Raw genomic sequence first — 19,613 nt, forward strand, 5'->3', positions numbered from 1 at the left:
TTACCGGCACTATAAAGGAAATCTTTCTGGCATTTTTATGATGCATGTTGATGATTTTTTGTGGGGTGGGTCTAGTGATTTTGAAGCTATTGTAATCCCTGGTTTGAGGAAAGAATTCAGGGTTGGATGTCAGGCTTCCGGTGCATTTAAATATATTGGACTGGAAATTGGACAGACTAAGTTGGGGGCAACTTTACGTCAGCAAGCTTATTTGGAAAGCATCAGCCCAATAGCAATTAGTCGGCTGATGGTTTTAGGTGACCTTAGGCATTTGAAACTCATGGTTTATAGTGATGTGTCCTACTCAAATTTATGTGATGGGGTTTCAAGCGCAGGAGGTTTTATAATTTTCCTTTTGGGGAACAATGGTAAATGTTGCCCGCTTGTGTGGGAAACAAAGAAAATAAAGAGAGTGGTCAAAAGCACTTTGGCTGCTGAGACGTTAAGCCTTGTAGAGGCGGTGGAAATGGCCTTTTATATAAGTATGATATTGACAGAAACTTTGGGATTAGGGGATTTGGGTAATATACCTATTGACTGTCACATTGACAATAAATCCCTGTGGGACAATGTGCACGCTACAAAATGTGTCAATGAAAAGAGGTTACGGATAGACATCGCAAGTTTGAAGCAGATGTTGGACAGAGGGGAAATAACAAAAATTAAATGGGTCGACAGGAGCTATCAACTGTCAGACTGTTTTACAAAAAGAGGGGCGAGTTCACAGAAACTTTTGGATATTATTAATGAAGGGCACTTGTTTCTGTGACTGTTTTTTTTTCTTTCTCGTCCAAACAAAAAAAAAAGGGGGGGGAAATCATGTGTGTGTTTTTGAGTTTCTTGAAATTTTGTTTTCACCTAATTATTTATTTTTTTCTCCAAGGAAGGGGAGACTGTTAAGTAATGGGTTAAGAGACATTGCAAATAGTTGTCTCATTTATGTTAAGTATCCATTAATTGACACAGATATGTAAAGGGGCTTCAGGTGGCTTCTGTCAGGTGATGTATAGTTAGAGTTCTGTGCAAAGGGTGTTGGAATTAAATAAATGTGTGTTTGTGAAAAAGGAGCAGAACTTTAGACTCTTCATATCACAGCAACTAAAATGTCTAACATTTCGTGCCCATTAGACATAAGCAGGAAATAACACGGTGTTGTTTTCTGGAAAAGTAAGTTGGGGTGAGGATATCACCACAAAAACAAAGTTCACTTCTTTAATCCATTTAACCATTTATTTAACTAGCTCATCGTGACTCTAGAAGGTTACATTCCATTCAATACCCTAAACGCTTAAGTGCAATACTGAAAGGATGACATGCAGCTAGGCCTCTGCCAGCAGGTGGCTATAGTGGGAGAGTGTATTGGGGCAGGAGCATTGATCGGCCCCTGTGGACCCCTCCCGTGCAGGGAGCAGTGACTTTGGCAAGGCTGGGGTTGGGGCCGTGGGTGGGCAGGAAGCCAGGTGCCACGAAGTGAGGGAGAGAGCAGAAGTCCAGGACTTGAGTTGCATCGTGGTGAGAGCCAAGGTCAAGAATTAAGTAGCTTGAAGCCGCTGACGGTGGCTAGAGAACCAGGAAGAATTGGAAGCGGGGCAGGTATACAGCTGCTGGAGACCTAGTCAGACCACCTGGACAGCACCCCTGATTCTGAGAAGCCACGAGGAGGGGAGGATTCCCTTCATCTCAGAGATAGGTAATCTAGTTCACGTGGTGACAGGAAGTGAACAATTGAAGCATCACCAACTAAACTCTACTACCCAGCTCATTAGGAGGTCAGGAGTTTAGCTCTCAATGGTTTCCCACTGGATCAGGATTGTTAGTTGCGAATATTCATTTTTCAGCGTTAAGCTTTTCCAACACGGTGTACAAGGTTTTGATGCCAGCGGAATAAACGATTCCTGTTTTATAAGCTCCGTGCATTCCACATGCTTGAATTGCACATAATAGCTGCACTGTTGAAGATGTCTGTCAGATGAGATATTAAATGGGCCTGTTCAGCTTGCTGGTAAAAATCTTGCGTCAGAAGAGGTACAGTGGTGTAATAGTTATGTCACTGGACTAGTCATCTAGCGTCTCAAACAAAAAAAAATCCAAAGATGGTGAATTCAAATTCTACCATGCCAGTTCAAGAATTTTAATTCAGTTTTAAAACTCCGCAAATAAATAATGCCCTGCAAAAATAGTGACCGTGTTAAAAACCCAGCTGTCTTTCTGGGAATAAAACCTGCTGTTCTTCCTTGGTCCGGAGGACTTTTTGATGACTCTTAACTGACCTCTGAAGTGACGAACCACAACCTCAGTTCAAAAATCAACAAAAACACCTTCTCAAAGGAACTCGGAATGGGCAATAAACGACAGCCTTGCCACTAATGCCTACAACCCAGAATGAACTTTTATAATTAAACGGACTTCTCGCCTTCATTTCCCCTGAATATAAGAGAAAAAGCACATTAACTGGTCATTCATCCCTTTGTTGGTTGTGACACAGAACAATTGCTAAGCTTCCCTACATATAACTCATCAGATGAAATGCTTTGTCACACGAATGGTAAGGTCTGAGAAAATGCAAATATTATCACAGAATTATCAACCTGTGCCATCCACAATCAGAAGATCACATGATTATCGACCTGAAAGAAGCTTTATTTCATATTTCCAGCATTCACAATATTCTGTTTTTTAATGAATAGCTGTCAGTCTGAGACAGTTTGGAAATGAAGGTTGTTCAGCTTTAAACAAGTACTGCATTTTAATGGTCTGTATGTACATTACAGGAGGCTCGCAGTGAAGTTACTTGCCTCAAGTCTACTTTAAAACCCAGCATGAATACTTCCTGAAAGGCACCACAATAAAAATAAATTAATTCACGATTTCATTACCTCTGATGCCGGCGGAGGAGGCTGGGAAATGGGCAGGTCCATGGTCAGCCCGTTTACAGTGGCACTCCCAAGGAGCTCAAGTGGAGAGCACTGTTTGACAACACTGATGAGTGATGGAAGTTTGGGCTGTGAGCTTTCGACAAACTCTCTGCAGAGCGGGACTCCATGGTACACTCAACCCTGAACAGATCGACAGACAGGCCAGGAAGTGGTGAGTCACAGAGACAAACTAACGACACGCTTCCTCTCTCACTCCCTTTACTAAAGCCTATCTCATTGAATCAACAAGCTCTTTACATGAAGGGTGGGGCAAACCTTTCTGTGCCCTTTTTTCCATTCTCCTCTTTCTTTCGTTCTCTTCCAATGTTTTTTTTAAAGCTACTTTACATTCTATACATGCAAGTTGGAAAAGAACAGTCGGCAGAGTATTCTACTGCAAGGAAGATTGTAACCAGCCCAATCCTGCCCTCTCTAGCCTAGGGGTGCTGCGGCAAGTTCAAACATCTCAAACACCACCTTGGTTGAGATCTGCCCATTCTGCTCGATCATCAGCATTACCATTAACCGTCCCACTGCAGCACAGCTGCACTGTGAGTGCAGTTTACATGAATTATACAGCAACTCCACCACAAGGTCAACTTAGAATTATTCTCTCGACAACTAAGGATGGGCAAAAAAATGCAGCCTGGCCTGCTTCGCCTAAATGCACATGAAGATGATATTTTATAAAAATACAATTTCACATTACAACAAATAACAGGTCATGGACAACTTACCAAGTTTACTTTGACAGCAATTCCCATCTTCACGACTTCCACAACCAAAAAGGACACGAATAATACAATGGGAACAACAGAAACTCAAGGTTCCCCTGCAAGTCATACACCATCCTGACTTTGGCATACATTTCTGCCCATTCATAATCATGGAGTGAAAATCCCGAAACTCAGGGTCAAACACCATTGTGAGAACATCTCCACCACATAGACTGCAGAAGTTCAACGAGAAGGCTCACCACCACTTCTCAAGGGCAACTCGGGATGGGAAATAAATGCTGACCTTATCAGCACCTATGAAATCTTTTGTTTTAAATTATTAAAGGTTTGCATGTTCTGCTGCTTTTAAAGAGGGCTAACTAGTCCCCCTGTGGATTATGTTGGGAAAGGAAGCTTATCAGTATGATCCTCAGACCCATGCTAAACATGTTAAAAAATTATTTGATTGGGTGCTGCTTTGATTATGCATGCCATCCATTATTGGACCCAACCTTCCTTCTATGCTGCAACCACATAGCAAACTGCAGGTTGTGCACAAATTAGTCTTTATAAATTACAAATGTATTGCTACGGAGTAAAATCATTTAAAGGGGCCACGCGCTTGAAAAAAATAATCCACATACTACAAAAAAGAAAGAGGAAGCATTGATTGGGGCCTAGATCAACTTTGAATTGCTTGAACGGAGACATCCTGGGGAGTTGAAGGAGATTACAAAGATATGGAGGAAACAAAGGTGAGAATTATACATTAAAAAATGGAGCACTGTTTGAATGGTAGCCAATGTAGATCAACTAGTACAGGGGTGATAGCAAATAGTATTTGGTGCATGCTAAGACACAGGCAATGTTTACTGAGAGAAGAAATCCTGGTCCAGCGAGAAGTGCATGGAAATTGTCAAGTCTACAGGCATAAATCGCACGTTTTAAGTAGCAGATGAAATGAGGTACTGGTATGATATATGACAATTGGCAGCCTTAGTTACAAAAGGGATAGGTGCTTAGAAGCTCACCTTAGAGTCAAGTCTGACAACAAGGTTGTGAACAGTTTGGTTTGGCCTATCACAGTCCCGTGGGACAACGCTCATAAAGTTTAGCTGAGAGCAGGGAGGATGGCGGGAAGCTTTGTCCGTCGAGCGGCATGAGGGCAGGAAGCTTGACCTGTCATGTGGCACGAGGGTGGGAAGTTTTGAATATTGAGCGGCATGAGGACAGGAAGCTTTGCCAGTCGAACGACCTGAAGACAGGAGGCTTTGCCTGTCGAGTGGCACGAGAGTGGGTATTTGGCCGTTGAGCAGGGAGATGGAAAACTTGGCCTTCAGGTGGGGAAGAGGGTTGAAAGCTTGAGTACAGGCCGGGAGGCAGGCCGGAAGTCAATCGTTGGGTGGGGAGGAGAGCCAGAAGCTCGATAGTTTGGCATGGAGGCGGGCTGGATGTCTGACCATTGGGTGTGGAGGAGGGCTGGAAGCTTGATTGTCCAGTGGGGAGGAGGGCCGGAAGCTCAACTGTTGAGCAAGGGAATGGCTGGTGCTTCAGTTCTGGAATCCATCTGGTGACCAATCCTATCAGTGTGTTTATGTTTAGATGTGTAGGAGCACATGGGACAGAGATTACCTGTAACAGGTCTGCTCGATATAAATTGTCCTGGATCATTGAGGGAAAAGCCATGCTGTAAATATTCCAGAGATTTTTATTTGAAAAAATATATCTAGTTATGACAAAGAATTTGGATTTGTGACAAAGATCTGGGATCTTGACAATATTCTCAACAATTAAGGTCATAAATTGTTTTGTTGACAATGGCCTGTGGCAACAAAATCATGAAAGAAATCCTCCACAGCCAGGGGCAAATGTCTTCTGAGCTGCTCAAGTCAGGCACTCTTTTTTTGATTTAGGTCAAACTAGTTGGCTCCAACTGGTGCAACGTTCCGGTTCAAAGAATTGTTGAAACTGCTGTATGTCAACTGGCTCCACATAATTGAGATGGGAAGGGGAGAGAGACTACGGGGCTCATGAACAGGAGAAGCACCAAGATCCATGATTTCTCATCTTGCCCACCGCCATCTCATTGAGAGCAATTAGCGTTTGGCAAAAAACACTGGCCCGCCAGCCCATGACAAATGGGCCAGTGGCAACATGACTGTGAAATTGACCCAGGGATGGAAAGCAGAGAGTAGTATTGAATGGTTGTTTCAGGCAAGAGATGAGTTTATGGGTCAGTATTGGAGCCACTGTTCTCTCTGAGCAGTCATTAATATAATTAATGACCTGGATCGGAGCATACGGGGCATCATTTCAGTGGCAGCAGTCTGTACCAACTACACAATGTACTGTCACAACTCACCAAGCCTTCTTTGACAGCATCATCCAAACCTGCCACCTCTACTCTTAGAAGGATAATGGCAGCAGACAGTTAGGACCACCACCACTTACAGGTTCCTCTCTAAGCCACAGACTATTCCAGATTTGGAACTCTTATCGCCATTCCTTAACTATTGCTGGGTCAAAAAAAACTGGAAATTCCTTCCTAACAACACTGTGGGTGCACCCATACTACATGGCCTGCACCATTAAAGTGACAAATGCTGGCCTTGTAGGCAATGCACACATTCTATTCAAAAATAGAAGTGATGCTTCCCACTGACACATGCTGCATTTGGCCCACTTCATTCCCCACAACTAGGCCCAGCATTGCTGGGAGCACTTGACGGAGCTTCACTCTGTGTCTTATACTTTGGCATTCTCAATGTGCGAGCCCAGGCTCTGGCTATTGGCAGCCTGTTCATCCTTGGTTTGTAGTGTCACAGACGAGCATGATCCAGTCCTCAGCTAATCTGCACTTTACAACATATCTCACTGGAGTGAGAATGCTGGTGATATTGTTATTTGTGACTAATCATCACAAACGTAAACGTTTTTCTGCTGAAATTACTCAAACTTCCTCCGCACTGCCACACCGAACATTCCCATGTCAGGTCAATTACGTGTTGAATGCAACATAGGGATCCTTTTGCCTCAATATTGGAATGGATAAGGATAGAATCTTTAACCTTGACATTTTCCACCCACAACAACAACCACTTTCAGATAACTCTGAGTGGGTTAAAATTTACCAAACGATAGACTTCATTACACTCAGAAATTTTATGTCACGCTCATCTCACCTGTGGCATTCACAAACATCTATTACCTTGGATTGCATCGGACCCTGGACCCCAGACCTGAAAGGCAAGTGCTATTTTCTATGCTCCTATGCTGACCAACCATACTGCCATCCAACATCTTACTCAGTTTGGATCAGGTGTTGATCTCAGGGTCTTCCTAGTCTTGTGCTTCAATACCGCGCGGCAAATAATGAATTCATTCACCGAGTCTGGCAAAAAACCTTCCAACCATTTAAACTTATCATAAGACAAGCTTCCATTACCGTCATTACCATTACCATTGCAACGTTTTACAACACAGGAGGAGGCCAGTCTGCCCCCAATGGCTCTTTTAAAAAATGATCCATTAGTTTCACTTCCCTGCTCTTTCTCTAGAACCCTGCAAGTCTTCCCTTTTTAAGTATAGATCCAATTCCCTTTAGAAAGTTACTATTGAATCTACATCTACCACCCTTTCAGACAGCGCGTTGTCAATCATAACAACTTGCTGCATAAAGATCTCTCCACATCTCAGAACTCTAGTTCTGCTGACAGATATCTTTAAAAACTTGGCCAAAATTCTCCAGTTGTCGGGATTCACTTTTCCCACTGGCAGCACCCCCAACCCCCACCCCGGTGGGTTTCACTGTGCCATAGGGTGCCTTCACGGGAAGTCGCACTGACAATCGGCGGGAGGATCGAATACCGCCGCCAGCGAACGCTGCACAGCCGAGAAACACACGACTGGGGGCTGGAGAATCCCACCCATTGTATTAAAGATTCTAAGATGACAAAAGGGAGCACAGTGGCCAGCACTGCGCCAAGGACCCGGGTTCAATCCGGGCCCTGGGTCACTGTCCGTGTGGAGTTTGGATGTTCTCCCAGCGTCTGATCCCTGCCTCCCAAAAAGATGTGCAGAGCAGGTGAATTGGCACTGGGCAGTACATGGTAGCACAGTGGCTAGCACTGTGGCTTCACAGCGCCTGGGTCCCAGGTTCGATTCCCCACTGGGTCACTGTGCGGAGTCTGCACGTTCTCCCCGTGTCTGCGTGGGTTTCCTCCGAGTGCTCCGGTTTCCTCCCACAGTCCAAAGACGTGCAGGTTAGGTGGATTGGCCACAATAATTGCTCTCAGTGTCCAAAAAAGGTTAGGCAGGGGTTATTCGGTTATGGGGATAGAGTGGAAGTGAGGGTTTAAGTGGGTCGGTGCAGACTCGATGGGCCGAATGGCCTCCTTCTGCACTGTATGTTCTATGTAAATCACCCCTTAATTGGAAAAAGAAGAATTGGGTACCCTAATTTTTTTTTTATGAAAAAGGGAATATCTATGGAGGAAAGGAGTCATATGGAGAAAGGAACAGTGTGAGACTGCCCAAGAATTCTCAATTTCAACACAGTGATGATGCAGAGTGGAGGAACTGAATGTTCAGGAGGTTTGCTGCAACTTGGGAGAAGCAATTGAGGTTCAGTTTTCGTACAAGAACGAAACATGGGGTTGGACTGAAAACAAGTGCGAAAACAACCTTTTCTGTGTTGTGATAAGATCACTATGAGATTGTGATCAATGCCAACAACACACCAGCAAACCGAGGGCAGTCATTCACAACTCATCAGTTTGCACATTTGTTCTTCAATACATGGGACTTAGACAACCCCTATCAGAGATAACAAATAGAGAACAGAGATAACGATCGCGGGCCAAACCCAATCGGAGGCCCCTCCCGGGGACGGAGCACCCCTCCCGCCCTCCCCCAAAGGCCGCCCCCCCCGACCCTTCACGCAGAGTTCCCGCCGGCAGCGACCATGTGTGGACGATGCTGGCGGGACTCGGCTTTCTCCGCGCGGCCACTCAGCCCATCCGGACCAGAGAATCGGCAGCCCCGCTGCGTACAGCCGCCCACGACCGGCGCCGCGTCAAACGCGGAGGCACACATGCCCCCGATTCTCCGCACCTCGGAGAATTGCGCACCGGCATCGGGGTGGCGCGGCGCGGTTGCAGCGATTCTCCGGCCCGGCGCGGGGCTCGGAGAATCGCGCCCGCTATGTTTCTGCTGCCCATTTGCTATCTGATATTATGATGTTTTCTGCTGTGAAGATTGTCATCTTTTGAAGTGTCTGGTGAGAATGCACAACCTTGTGCTAAGATCTCCTAGGTTTCTGGGCCAGGAGCAGTAGGCGGGAGCAACTTGGTGCCAGTCCAAGGAGTCGCGTGTCCGCCTAGGGTTCGAGGTGGCATGGCTCAGACTGCCATTGCTGCAGTATGTATTTTCAACACACCCCTCCTGGTTGCTCAAACTGCTGAGTGCTGCCTGTGTCCTTTGAATTCTCTGACAGCCTCTGGTCATCTGGGAGCTCGCACTGGCCTCCCCTCTGAACATCTTCATACCCCTGCTGGATCATCAAGGGGCTGAGTGTGGCCAGGTTCAATCAGGGGCACCCTAGGTGTTGGCACTCCTCAGAAGCACTGCCCCACTGCAGAGGATGCAGTGGATCAGCAGAACTCACCCCAACCACAGGACACCTGCCATGTGGCCTTTGGAATCCTCCCTGGTCTCTGCCTCTCTCAGGGCAGATTAGATTTACTGTCTCGGGCGCCAATGGAGGTGGTGGAGTCAGGTACAATAGCAACATTTAACATGTATCTTTATAGACACATGAACAGGTGGGGAATAGAGTGGTACAGATGGTTTGGGCAGCAGGAGTTCATGGAGCTAGGCAGAAAGTTAAAAGACAGGACCTCTAGGGTTGTAATCTTGGGATTACTCCCTGTGCCACGTGCCAGTGAGGCTAGAAATAGGAAGATAGAGCAGCTAAACATGTGGCTAAACAGCTGGTGTAGGAGGGAGGGTTTCCGTTATCTGGACCACTGGGAGCTCTTCCGGGGCAGGTGTGACCTATATAAGGACGGGTTGCATCTAAACTGGAGAGGCATAAATATCCTGGCCGCGAGGTTTGCTAGTGTCACACGGGAGGGTTTAAACTAGTATGGCGGGGGGGTGGGTATGGGAGCAATAGGTCAGAAGGTGAGAGCATTGAGGGAGAACTAGGGAATAGGGCCAGTATGGCTCTGAGGCAGAGCAGACAGGGAGAAGTTGCTGAACACAGCGGGTCTGGTGGCCTGAAGTGCATATGTTTTAACGCAAGAAGTATTATGGGTAAGGCAGATGAACTTAGAGCTTGGATTAGTACTTGGAACTATGCTGTTGTTGCCATTACAGAGACCTGGTTGAGGGAAGGGCAGGATTGGCAGCTAAACGTTCCAGGATTTAGATGTTTCAGGCGGGATAGAGGGGGATGTAAAAGGGGTGGCAGAGTTTCACTACTGGTTAGGGAGAATATCACAGCTGTACTAAGGGAGGACACCTCAGAGGGCAGTGAGGCTATATGGGTCGAGATCAGGAATAAGAAGAGTGCAGTCACAATGTTGGGGGTTTACTACAGGCCTCCCAACAGCCAGCAGGAGATAGAGGAGCAGATAGGTAGACAGATTTTGGAAAAGAGTAAAAACAACAGGTTTGTGGTGATGGAAGACTTTAACTTCCCCAATATTGACTGGGACTCACTTAGTGCCGGGGCTTAGACGGGTAGAGTTTGTAAGGAGCATCCAGAAGGGCTTCTTAAAACAATATGTACACTGTCCAACTAGGGAAAAGGCTGAACTGGACCTGATATTGGGGAATGAGCCCGGCCAGGTGGTAGAAGTTTCAGTAGGGGAGCATTTCGGGAACAGTGACCACAATTCAGTAAGTTTTAAAGTGCTGGTGGACAAGGATAAGAGTAGTCCTAGGGTGAATGTGCTAAATTGGGGGAAGGCTAATTATAACAATATTAGGCGAGAACTGAAGAACCTAGATTTGGGGCGGATGTTTGAGGGTAAATCAACATCTGACATGTGGGAGGCTTTCAAGTGTCAGTTGAAAGGAATTCAGGACCGGCATGTTCCTGTGAGGAAGAAGGATAAATACGGCAATTTCCGGGAACCTTGGATAACGAGAGATGTTGTAGGCCTCGTCAAAAAGAAAAAGGAGGCATTTGTCAGGGCTAAAAGGCTGGGAACAGTCGAAGCCTGTGTGGAAAATAAGGAAAGTAGGAAGGAACTTAAGCAAGGAGTCAGGAGGGCTAGAAGGGGTCACGAAAAGTCATTGGCAAATAGGGTTAAGGAAAATCCCAAGGCTTTTTACACGTACATAAAAAGCAAGAGGGTAGCCAGAGAAAGGGTTGGCCCACTGAAGGATAGGCAAGGGAATCTATGTGTGGAGCCAGAGGAAATGGACGAGGTACTAAAATGAATACTTTGCATCAGTATTCACCAAAGAGAAGGAATTGGTGGATGTTGTGTCTGGAGAAGGGTGTGTAGATAGCCTGGGTCACATTGAGATCCAAAAATACGAGGTGTTGGGCGTCTTGAAAAATATTACGGTAGATAGTCCCCAGGGCCTGATGGGATCTACCCCAGAATACTGAAGGAGGCTAGAGAGGAAATTGCGGAGGCCTTGACAGAAATCTTTGGATCCTCACTGTCTTCAGGTGATGTCCCGGAAGACTGGAGAATAGCCAATGTTGTTCCTCTGTTTAAGAAGGGTAGCAAGGATAATCCAGAGAACTACAGGCCGGTGAGCCTTACTTCAGTGGTAGGGAAATTACTGGGGAGAATTCTTCGAGACAGGATCTACTCCCATTTGGAAGCAAATGGACGTATTAGTGAGAGGCAGCATGGTTTTGTGAAGGGGAGGTCGTGTCTCACTAACTTGATAGAGTTTTTCGAAGAGGTCACAAAGATGATTGATGCAGGTAGGGCAGTGGATGTTGTCTATATGGACTTCAGTAAGGCCTTTGACAAGGTCCCTCATGGTAGACTAGTACAAAAGGTGAAGTCACACGGGATCAGGGTGAGCTGGCAAGGTGGATACAGAACTGGCTAGGTCATAGAAGGCAGAGAGTAGCAATGGAAGGATGCTTTTCTAATTAGAGGGCTGTGACTAGTGGTGTTCCGCAGGGATCAGTGCTGGGACCTTTGCTGTTCGTAGTATATATAAATGATTTGGAGGAAAATATAACTGGTCTGATTAGTAAGTTTGTAGACGACACAAAGGTTGGTGGAATTGCGGATAGCGATGAGGACTGTCTGAGGATACAGCAGGATTTAGATTGCTTGGAGACTTAGGCGGAGAGATGGCAGATGGAGTTTAATCCGGACAAATGTGAGGTAATGCATTTTGGAAGGTCTAATGCAGGTAGGGAATATACAGTGAGTGGTAGAACCCTCAAGAGTATTGAAAGTCAGAGAGATCTAGGTGTACAGGTCCACAGGTCACTGAAAGGGGCAACACAGGTGGAGAAGGTAGTCAAGAAGGCATACAACATGCTTGCCTTCATTGGCCAGGGCATTGAGTACAAGAATTGGCAAGTCATGTTGCAGCTGTATAGGACCTTAGTTAGGCCACACTTGGAGTATAGTTCAATTCTGGTCGCCACACTACCAGAAGGATGTGGAGGCTTTAGAGAGGGTGCAGAAGAGATTTACCAGAATGTTGCCTGGTATGGAGGGCATTAGCTATGAGGAGCGGTTGAATAAACTCGGTTTGTTCTCATTGGAACGACGGAGGTTGAGGGGCGACCTGATAGAGGTATACAAAATTATGAGGGGCATAGACAGAGTGGATAGTCAGAGGCTTTTCTCCAGGATAGAGGGATCAATTACTAGGGGGCATAGTTTTAAGGTGCGAGGGGCAAGGTTTAGAGTAGATGTACGAGGCAAGTTTTCTTTACACAGAGGGTGGTGGGTGCCTGGAACTCGCTGCCGGAGGTGGTGGTGGAAGCAGGGACGATAGTGACATTTATGGGGCCATCTTGACAAATACATGAATAGGATGGGAAGAGAGGGATACGGACCCAGGAAGTGTAGAAGATGGTAGTTTAGTCGGGCCGCATGGTCGGCACGAGCTTGGAGGGCCGAAGGGCCTGTTCCTGTGCTGTACTTTTCTTGATGTGGAGATGCCGGCGTTGGACTGGGGCGAGCACAGTAAGAAGTCTTACAACACCAGGTTAAAGTCCAACAGGTTTGTTTCAATGTCACTAGCTTTCGGAGCGCTGCTCCTTCCTCAGGTGAATGAAGAGGTATGTTCCAGAAACATATATATATATATATATATATATATATATATATATAGACAGATTCAAAGATGCCAGACAATGCTTGGAATGCTCGTATTCCAAGCACTGTCTGGCATCTTTGAATTTGTCTATATATGTGTTTCTGGAACAGACCTCTTCATTCACCTGAGGAAGGAACAGCGCTCCGAAAGCTAGTGACATCGAAACAAACCTGTTGGACTTTATCCTGGTGTTGTAAGACTTCGTACTGTACTTTTCTTTGTTCTTTGACGTGGACATGGGGTGAAGCATGCGGAGTGTAGTACGACTCAGTAGAGAAGTTGTGTGGAGAGATCAGTTCAATTCATAAGAGGTCATTCAGGAGTCTGGTAACAGTGGGGAAGAAGCTGTTTTTGAATCTGTTAGCGCGTGTTCTCAGACTTTTGTATCTTCTGCCCAATGGAAGAGGTTGGAAGAGAGAATAACCCGAATGGGAGGGATCTTCGATTTAGCTGCCCACTTTCCAAAGGCAGCTGGAGGACAGCACCAGTGACCCCCACCCCTTAGGATCACCAGCTGTCTCCTGGTGAGGCTGGCAGTGCTGACTGCCTCTGCCACCACCTCCCAGGCACTGTTCAGGAGAGCCGGCTAGAGTCTGCGGCCCACTGGGGAAGAAGGTGTCCATCCTCTCCTCACTGGCATGGAGCAATGGGTCCACCTCAGACTTAGAACTCGGGAAGGGGGCAGGTCTTTTGTGAGTCATCTTCGTGGCTACAGTGAGTGTATGGTAAGTGGAGTGTTTAAAAACAGCTCCAGCTGTCAGGTTCTATGGTGCCAATTCTGGCCCCAGCAGTAACAACGCTCGCTGGGCTGGGAATTGCTCTCAATTCGCATTGGCAGAGTGCTGGCACATTTGCATGTCTTGACTCGCTTACTGAATAGCGCTCCCAACGGAAGTGCGAATCGCACACTGTTCTGTCCTGGCAGGAACACTTCTACTCCCAAACAGAGAACTCTGGCTCCGATCTTTTGTCCATATTTGGATGAAGGCTGTAATGAGGTTAGTAGCTGAGTGACCCTGGCAGAACCCAAACTGAACATCAGTGAGCAGGTTATTGCTAAGTAAGTGCCACTTGAATGCACTGTTGCTGACCCCTTCCATTACTTTACTGATGATCGAGAGTAGACTGATGGGGTGTTGATTGGCCAGCTTGGATTTATTGTGTTGTGTGTGTACCTGGGCAGTTTTTCATGTTGTTGGATAGATGCCAGTGTTCTAGCTGTACTTGAACTGCTTGGCAGTTCTGGAGCACAAGCCTCAAGTATTATTGCCGGAATATTTTCAGGGCCCATGCCTCTGCAGTATCCAGTACCTTTCGCCGTTTCTTAATATCACATGGTTTGAAATCGATTTGACTGGATACTGGCATCTGTAATGCTGGAGACCTCCGGAAGAGAGATCTGGGGATTTATGCCACAATCGAGAGAGCTATCCTACAAACTGGCCAAACAGCATGATGTAGGCACAACTGCAAGAATGTGGTCATTAGACACAGTTCCAGAGTTCTCCATGCGTAGCTGCTGAGTGAAGAGTAGGAGTCACCAGAGGTGGTGGCACAGTAGTGCACAATCTGAAAGGAGTGTTCCTGGCAGTCCTTAACATTGAGACGGGACACCTGAAGTATCATGGCATCAGGTCATATATGGGCAAAGAAACTGCCTGCTGATTACCAGCCACTGCCCTCCCTCAGCTGGTGATTCAATATTCCTCGATGTTTAACACCACTTGGAAGGAGCCATTGAGTGTAGCAATGGCACAGAATGTTCTCTGGATAGGGACTTCAGTGACCATCAGCAAGAGTTATTTGGCAGCACCACTACTGACTGAGTTTGCCAAGTACTGAAGGACAGAACAACCAGATTGGGTTTTCAGCGGGTGGAGAATCTAACACAAAATTAAATCCTTCTCGACTTTGTTATTGAATCTACCCGTTATAGATCCACCTATCCATAACAGCATAGGTAGGAATTGTGGTGATATGCATCACTGTAAATACACAAGGGGTTAATGTAAATACACCATGACTAAGTAAACACTAGAGGGAGCACCAGAGACATCATGACATGCAGACATACAGCTAATGAACACACCGAATAGGACACGACCAATGGGCAGTCAAGACACCGAGAGGTGACACTACCACAAGGGGGCATTACACAACCCATATATAAGGACAGGGCACACATGCTCTGTCTCTTTCCACAGGCCCCACTTAGAGAGTAGGACAGAGGCAGATCAGAAGCATCACACCCACCACGTGGCTTAGAGCAGACTGGTTAGTTAGACTGAGTTGCTATAGCAAGATTAGCAGAAGAGTCAAACTCATAGAGAACTGTGCTAATGGTTCAATAAATCACACAGAACTTACTTCAAAGTCTGGAGTATCTTTTGGTCAAAGCTGCATCGAGTTGCAGCCTGTGTTGTCCCAGAGTACATAACACAACAGGAATGACCATATGTACCAGAGTACAATACAAAACAGAGGTCGTTATTCGACTCTTGCATGTTCTTCCAGTGTCTGCATGGGTTTCCTCCGAGTGCTCTGGGGATCTCCCACTGTCCAAAGATTGCAGGTTCGGTGGATTGGCCAAGCTAAATTGTCCTTTTATGTCCAAAGGTTAGGTGGGGTTGCAGGGATAGGGTAGGGGAGTGGGTTTAGGTAGAGTACTCTTTTGGAGGGTCGGTGCAAACTCAATGGGCCGAATGGCCTCCTTCTGCACTGTAGGTATTCTATGATTCTATGAACTGACCTCAGGACCCCTGTGCTAGGGAGCGTGAAAAAATACTCATCGTGAGCCAAAGCCTGTGGAATTCATTACCGCAGGAAGTAGTTGAGCCAAAATATTGTGGACAGGATTCGCTGTCGGCTGACGCCGGAATCGGGAAATATGATTGGGCGGAGAATCGGTTTTGACAGCAAAATTGTGGCGGGCGCCAGTTTCACGCCAAACCGCAGTTCTCCGGTGCCTCGACCGCGGCATCAATACGTTCCACTCTGCAAGTACAGTAAGCACCCTTGGCATATCATTAACGGGCCTGACCAGGTATTCTCCAGGGCCTTTCGGATTTCCACCTTCACCGGGGTGAGATCCCGACGTTCAGGTTCACTTGTGCTTTTAAAAATTGTGAAACAGGCGCCGTGGCTGCTGAGGGTGAGAGAGGGGTACGGACAGTGTCCAACATCACCATAGTTTGCTGACAGTCATCCCGCTGGCCATGAGGCTTCTGCCAAGGCCGGAGGAGTAGCAGGAGGGGGGGGATGGCTAGGAGATGGGATGTGGGGTCAGAGCGGACGAGCACAGAACACCGTCGCCGCGGCCTGTAAGGCAGCCATGCAGCTGCGCACTCCGCTGACTACTCACTGTGAACTTCGGGCCACAGGTCGTATGGGTGTCCCTCCAGGCCACCCACCCTCTGGCCCCAGCCAATCCATCAGCGGGATGGACATGCTCCAGCGCAACCAGTACCACCGTGTTGGCTGGGATGTGTGTGTGTGGGGGGGGTGAAGTGTGTATCTGCAGCTGTAGCTTGTCAGCCTCCTGCACCGTTTTTCTTTGGAATTGATTGTGTTCCACGTGGCGCCTATGCTAGTCCCTTAACAGTCGCTGAATCGGTCCAGGTGTGGCACCAGGTTTGCTGTTGCGCTGAATCCTGCCCCAGCGTCAATCTCAGGAATGGAGAATTCCACCGCAAATGTTTTCAAGAAGCAGATAGATAGAGCACGGAGTAAAGGGGATCAAAGGATTAGGCTATTGAGTTGGATGATCAGCCATGATCATAATGAATGGCAGAGCAGGCTGGAAGGGCCGAATAGCCGCCTCCTGCTCCTATTTTCTATGCATCTGATTGTTATTTAGTGGTACTTCCTGAGAGTTCTACACAGATTATGCACTGAGATGACATGCTGATTGGACCTGTGAAAATGTATCCCAGTGAGAATCAGTGTGCAGGATAGAAGGCGGGAAAATAGACAGCCTAAACCCAGTGTGAAATGTTCGGGGGAGCCGGAGTTGAGGGTTTGCAGTGCAAGTACAAACAGCAGGCAATACATGTGAGATCCAAAACCTTTAAGGTAGAAAACTTCCTGAAGCGCTTCACTGCTTTGTAATCAGACAAATTTCTGAGCCAAAAGAGAATTTATTATAGGATGACTCAAAAGAGGTTTAAGGATGGCCTTAAACGAGAAAAGAGAGGCGGAGGGACAGAGTGGTTTACGAAGGTAATTACAGAGATTAAACCAACAGCTGAAGGCATGGCAATTAATAATGGGGTGAAAGGAGTGGGTGTGTGTTGGAGGCCAGGGTTCTTGAAAGGTTATAGGGAGATGACGGAGAGTTGGGTATTTAAACATGAATATAATCATTTTAATTTTGAGGTATTGGTGGTCTCAAAGCCAATGTAGGTCGTGCGTAGCACAGAGGTGGGACCTGGCACAAAGGTTTGGAGGAGCTCAAGTCTATGGGAGGTGAAGGATGGCTCAGCTCTTCCTCCCCAGCCCCCTTTCTCTTTCACTACGGATGTGGCTAGCAGCATCAAAATGATAAGACCATTTGCAACAAGAAGCAGTAGTTATTTAGTCAGTCTCTAGCTGCAAAAGAAAAACACACTGTAACCCTTTCAAAGTCAAAATGGAGTTCACAAATCATTTGCTGTACACACAGCACTTTGGACAAAAATGCAAAAGCAAAAGCACCCTGAAATCCCGATTCAAATTCATCTGAAGCAGGTTAGAGTGTGTGTGTAGATGTGTGGCGGGAATGGTAGTTTTAATAAAGGCAAAAGGAGTCAGACGTGTAACATAAAGAAGACGTTTATTTGTAATATGTACTATTTACAATGGGGCCCGGTTGAACCTCACCGGGTTCTCTCTCACTGCCGGTCGGTTCCTATCTGGCCGACCTTATATACAAAATGCAATCAGCCCCCCAGTTAGCGGGGGAGTTCATACTCCTTAAGCCACAGGAGGAAAACAATCGGCCCAGCCCCGTGTGTTCCTTGCAGGTTATTATAGTAGTGGTTAGGAGTTTAGTGTGGGAAGAGGAGTTAAGAGTGGGATATGGATTGAAGTTTTCTACCTTAAAGGTTTCGTGAATAATGGTATGCAAAAGATAAGGGTGAGAATTCCCCCCCAAAATTTTAAGTGTGGTCTCCGGCAGGAAACAAGGTGCAATTCCTGTCAGGTGGTGGTATGCAATCCGGATCACAATCCACCGACACTTGGGAGGGGTAGAATTGGATTCCCCAATAGTGATTCACAGTGAATGAGCAGCCAATTTCACACCCTGTCTGATTTTCCGTTCAATAGTGTAAAATGGGCTGCTCCTTCACAAATCTTGAACTCCAGGCCAAGACTAATTTTACCGTCCCACATCTAAAAGGGAAGCCAATTCAAAAAATATAGTTGGCAAGCTTTCTTTGCCCCTTTAATTTGTTTCTAAAATAATAAAAAAGTAAACTACATCTGCTCACTAGCTCAGTCCTCGCACTCTTGATCAAGTTGGAAGGTTGTAATTTTAAGCTCCATTCTGGAGACTTCAACCAATCGGCACTCCAACGTAATATTGAAGTGGGGGGTGGGGCATCTGACCTTTGATGCAAAAGATCCCATGAGTCTACATGAAGAAGAGCAGGGAGCTGTTCCCAGTGTCCTACTCAATATTTAATCTTCAACCAACATAATAATTGCTGTTCGATGTATTTGTTATATTTGACCTCGAAATGAGCTTACTACCACATGTCCACACCATTACTAAGATCACTGATATCCATCTCCATTACATTAGCTGATCTTCTGGCAAAACCCTCAATAATCCTTTGTTAACCCGATACTTGACTATTCCAACATACATCTGTTAGACTTGCCTGTTCTGCTGTCAGAAAACCTGAGGCCATCCAAAACTTTGCTGACTATGTTTTAACTTGCACCAAGACACTCTCACTGTCTCCTTTTTGACTGCTGACCCATACTGGCTCCAGGTTGATCAATGGCTTGGTCTTTGAAAAAAATCATTATCTCCAATTCTGGCCTCTTGAAAATCCCCAAATTGAATCACTCCACCATTGGTGGCCATGCCTTCAGCTACAAAGGTCCTAAAGCTCTGGAATTATCACCCTCAACCTCACTACCTCTTTAGTTCTCTTTCCTCCTTTAAGGCATAAAACAATTGCTTTGGCCAAGCATTTGGGCATCTGCCAGAATATCTCCATAGATGCTTCAGTGCAAAATGTTGTTCAAAAGTATTCCTGCAGTGTGATTTGGAACGTTTTTTTAAATTAAAGAGGATATCTAAATGTTAACCGAAAGAGAAAATGCTGGAAAATCTCAGCAAGTCTGGCAGCATCTGTAGGGAGAGAAAAGAGCTAAAGTTTCGAGTCTGATGACTCTTTGTCAAAGCAATGACTTTGTCGAGTCATCGGACTCGAAACGTTAGCTCTTTTCTCTCCCTACAGATGCTGCCAGACCCGCTGAGATTTTCCAGCATTTTCTCTTTCGTTTCAGATTCCAGCATCCGCAGTAATTTGCTTTTATCTAAATGTTAATCATTGTTGTAGTCATTGCTGGAATGAAGGAAACATGGTCGCCAATTTGTGCATAACATTGTCCCACAAAAAACAACAAAACAAATGATTAGATAACTGTTGAACGATAAACATTGGTCAGGACACGA

At 46.2% G+C, this 19,613-nt stretch overlaps 1 protein-coding gene across 3 annotated transcripts in view; it reads right to left on the reverse strand.

The window, feature by feature from the left end:
* The window catches only part of nbeal2 (neurobeachin-like 2), a 519,702-nt gene that overhangs the window by 431,998 nt on the left and 68,091 nt on the right, over nucleotides 1–19,613 (reverse strand). The window contains exon 1 of one of the 3 annotated variants that reach the window (XM_072468152.1): nucleotides 2,877–3,077. The exons of the other annotated variants lie outside the window; for them this stretch is intronic. Within the exon in view, the coding sequence (XP_072324253.1) occupies nucleotides 2,877–2,918 (42 nt within the window). The 5' untranslated portion in view covers nucleotides 2,919–3,077. Of the gene's footprint in view, nucleotides 1–2,876; nucleotides 3,078–19,613 lie in introns of those variants that run through there. 3 annotated transcript variants of the gene reach the window in all.

Source organism: Scyliorhinus torazame, chromosome 11 (genome assembly GCF_047496885.1).
Source record: "Scyliorhinus torazame isolate Kashiwa2021f chromosome 11, sScyTor2.1, whole genome shotgun sequence".
In the NCBI taxonomy this organism is placed as follows: domain Eukaryota; kingdom Metazoa; phylum Chordata; class Chondrichthyes; order Carcharhiniformes; family Scyliorhinidae; genus Scyliorhinus; species Scyliorhinus torazame.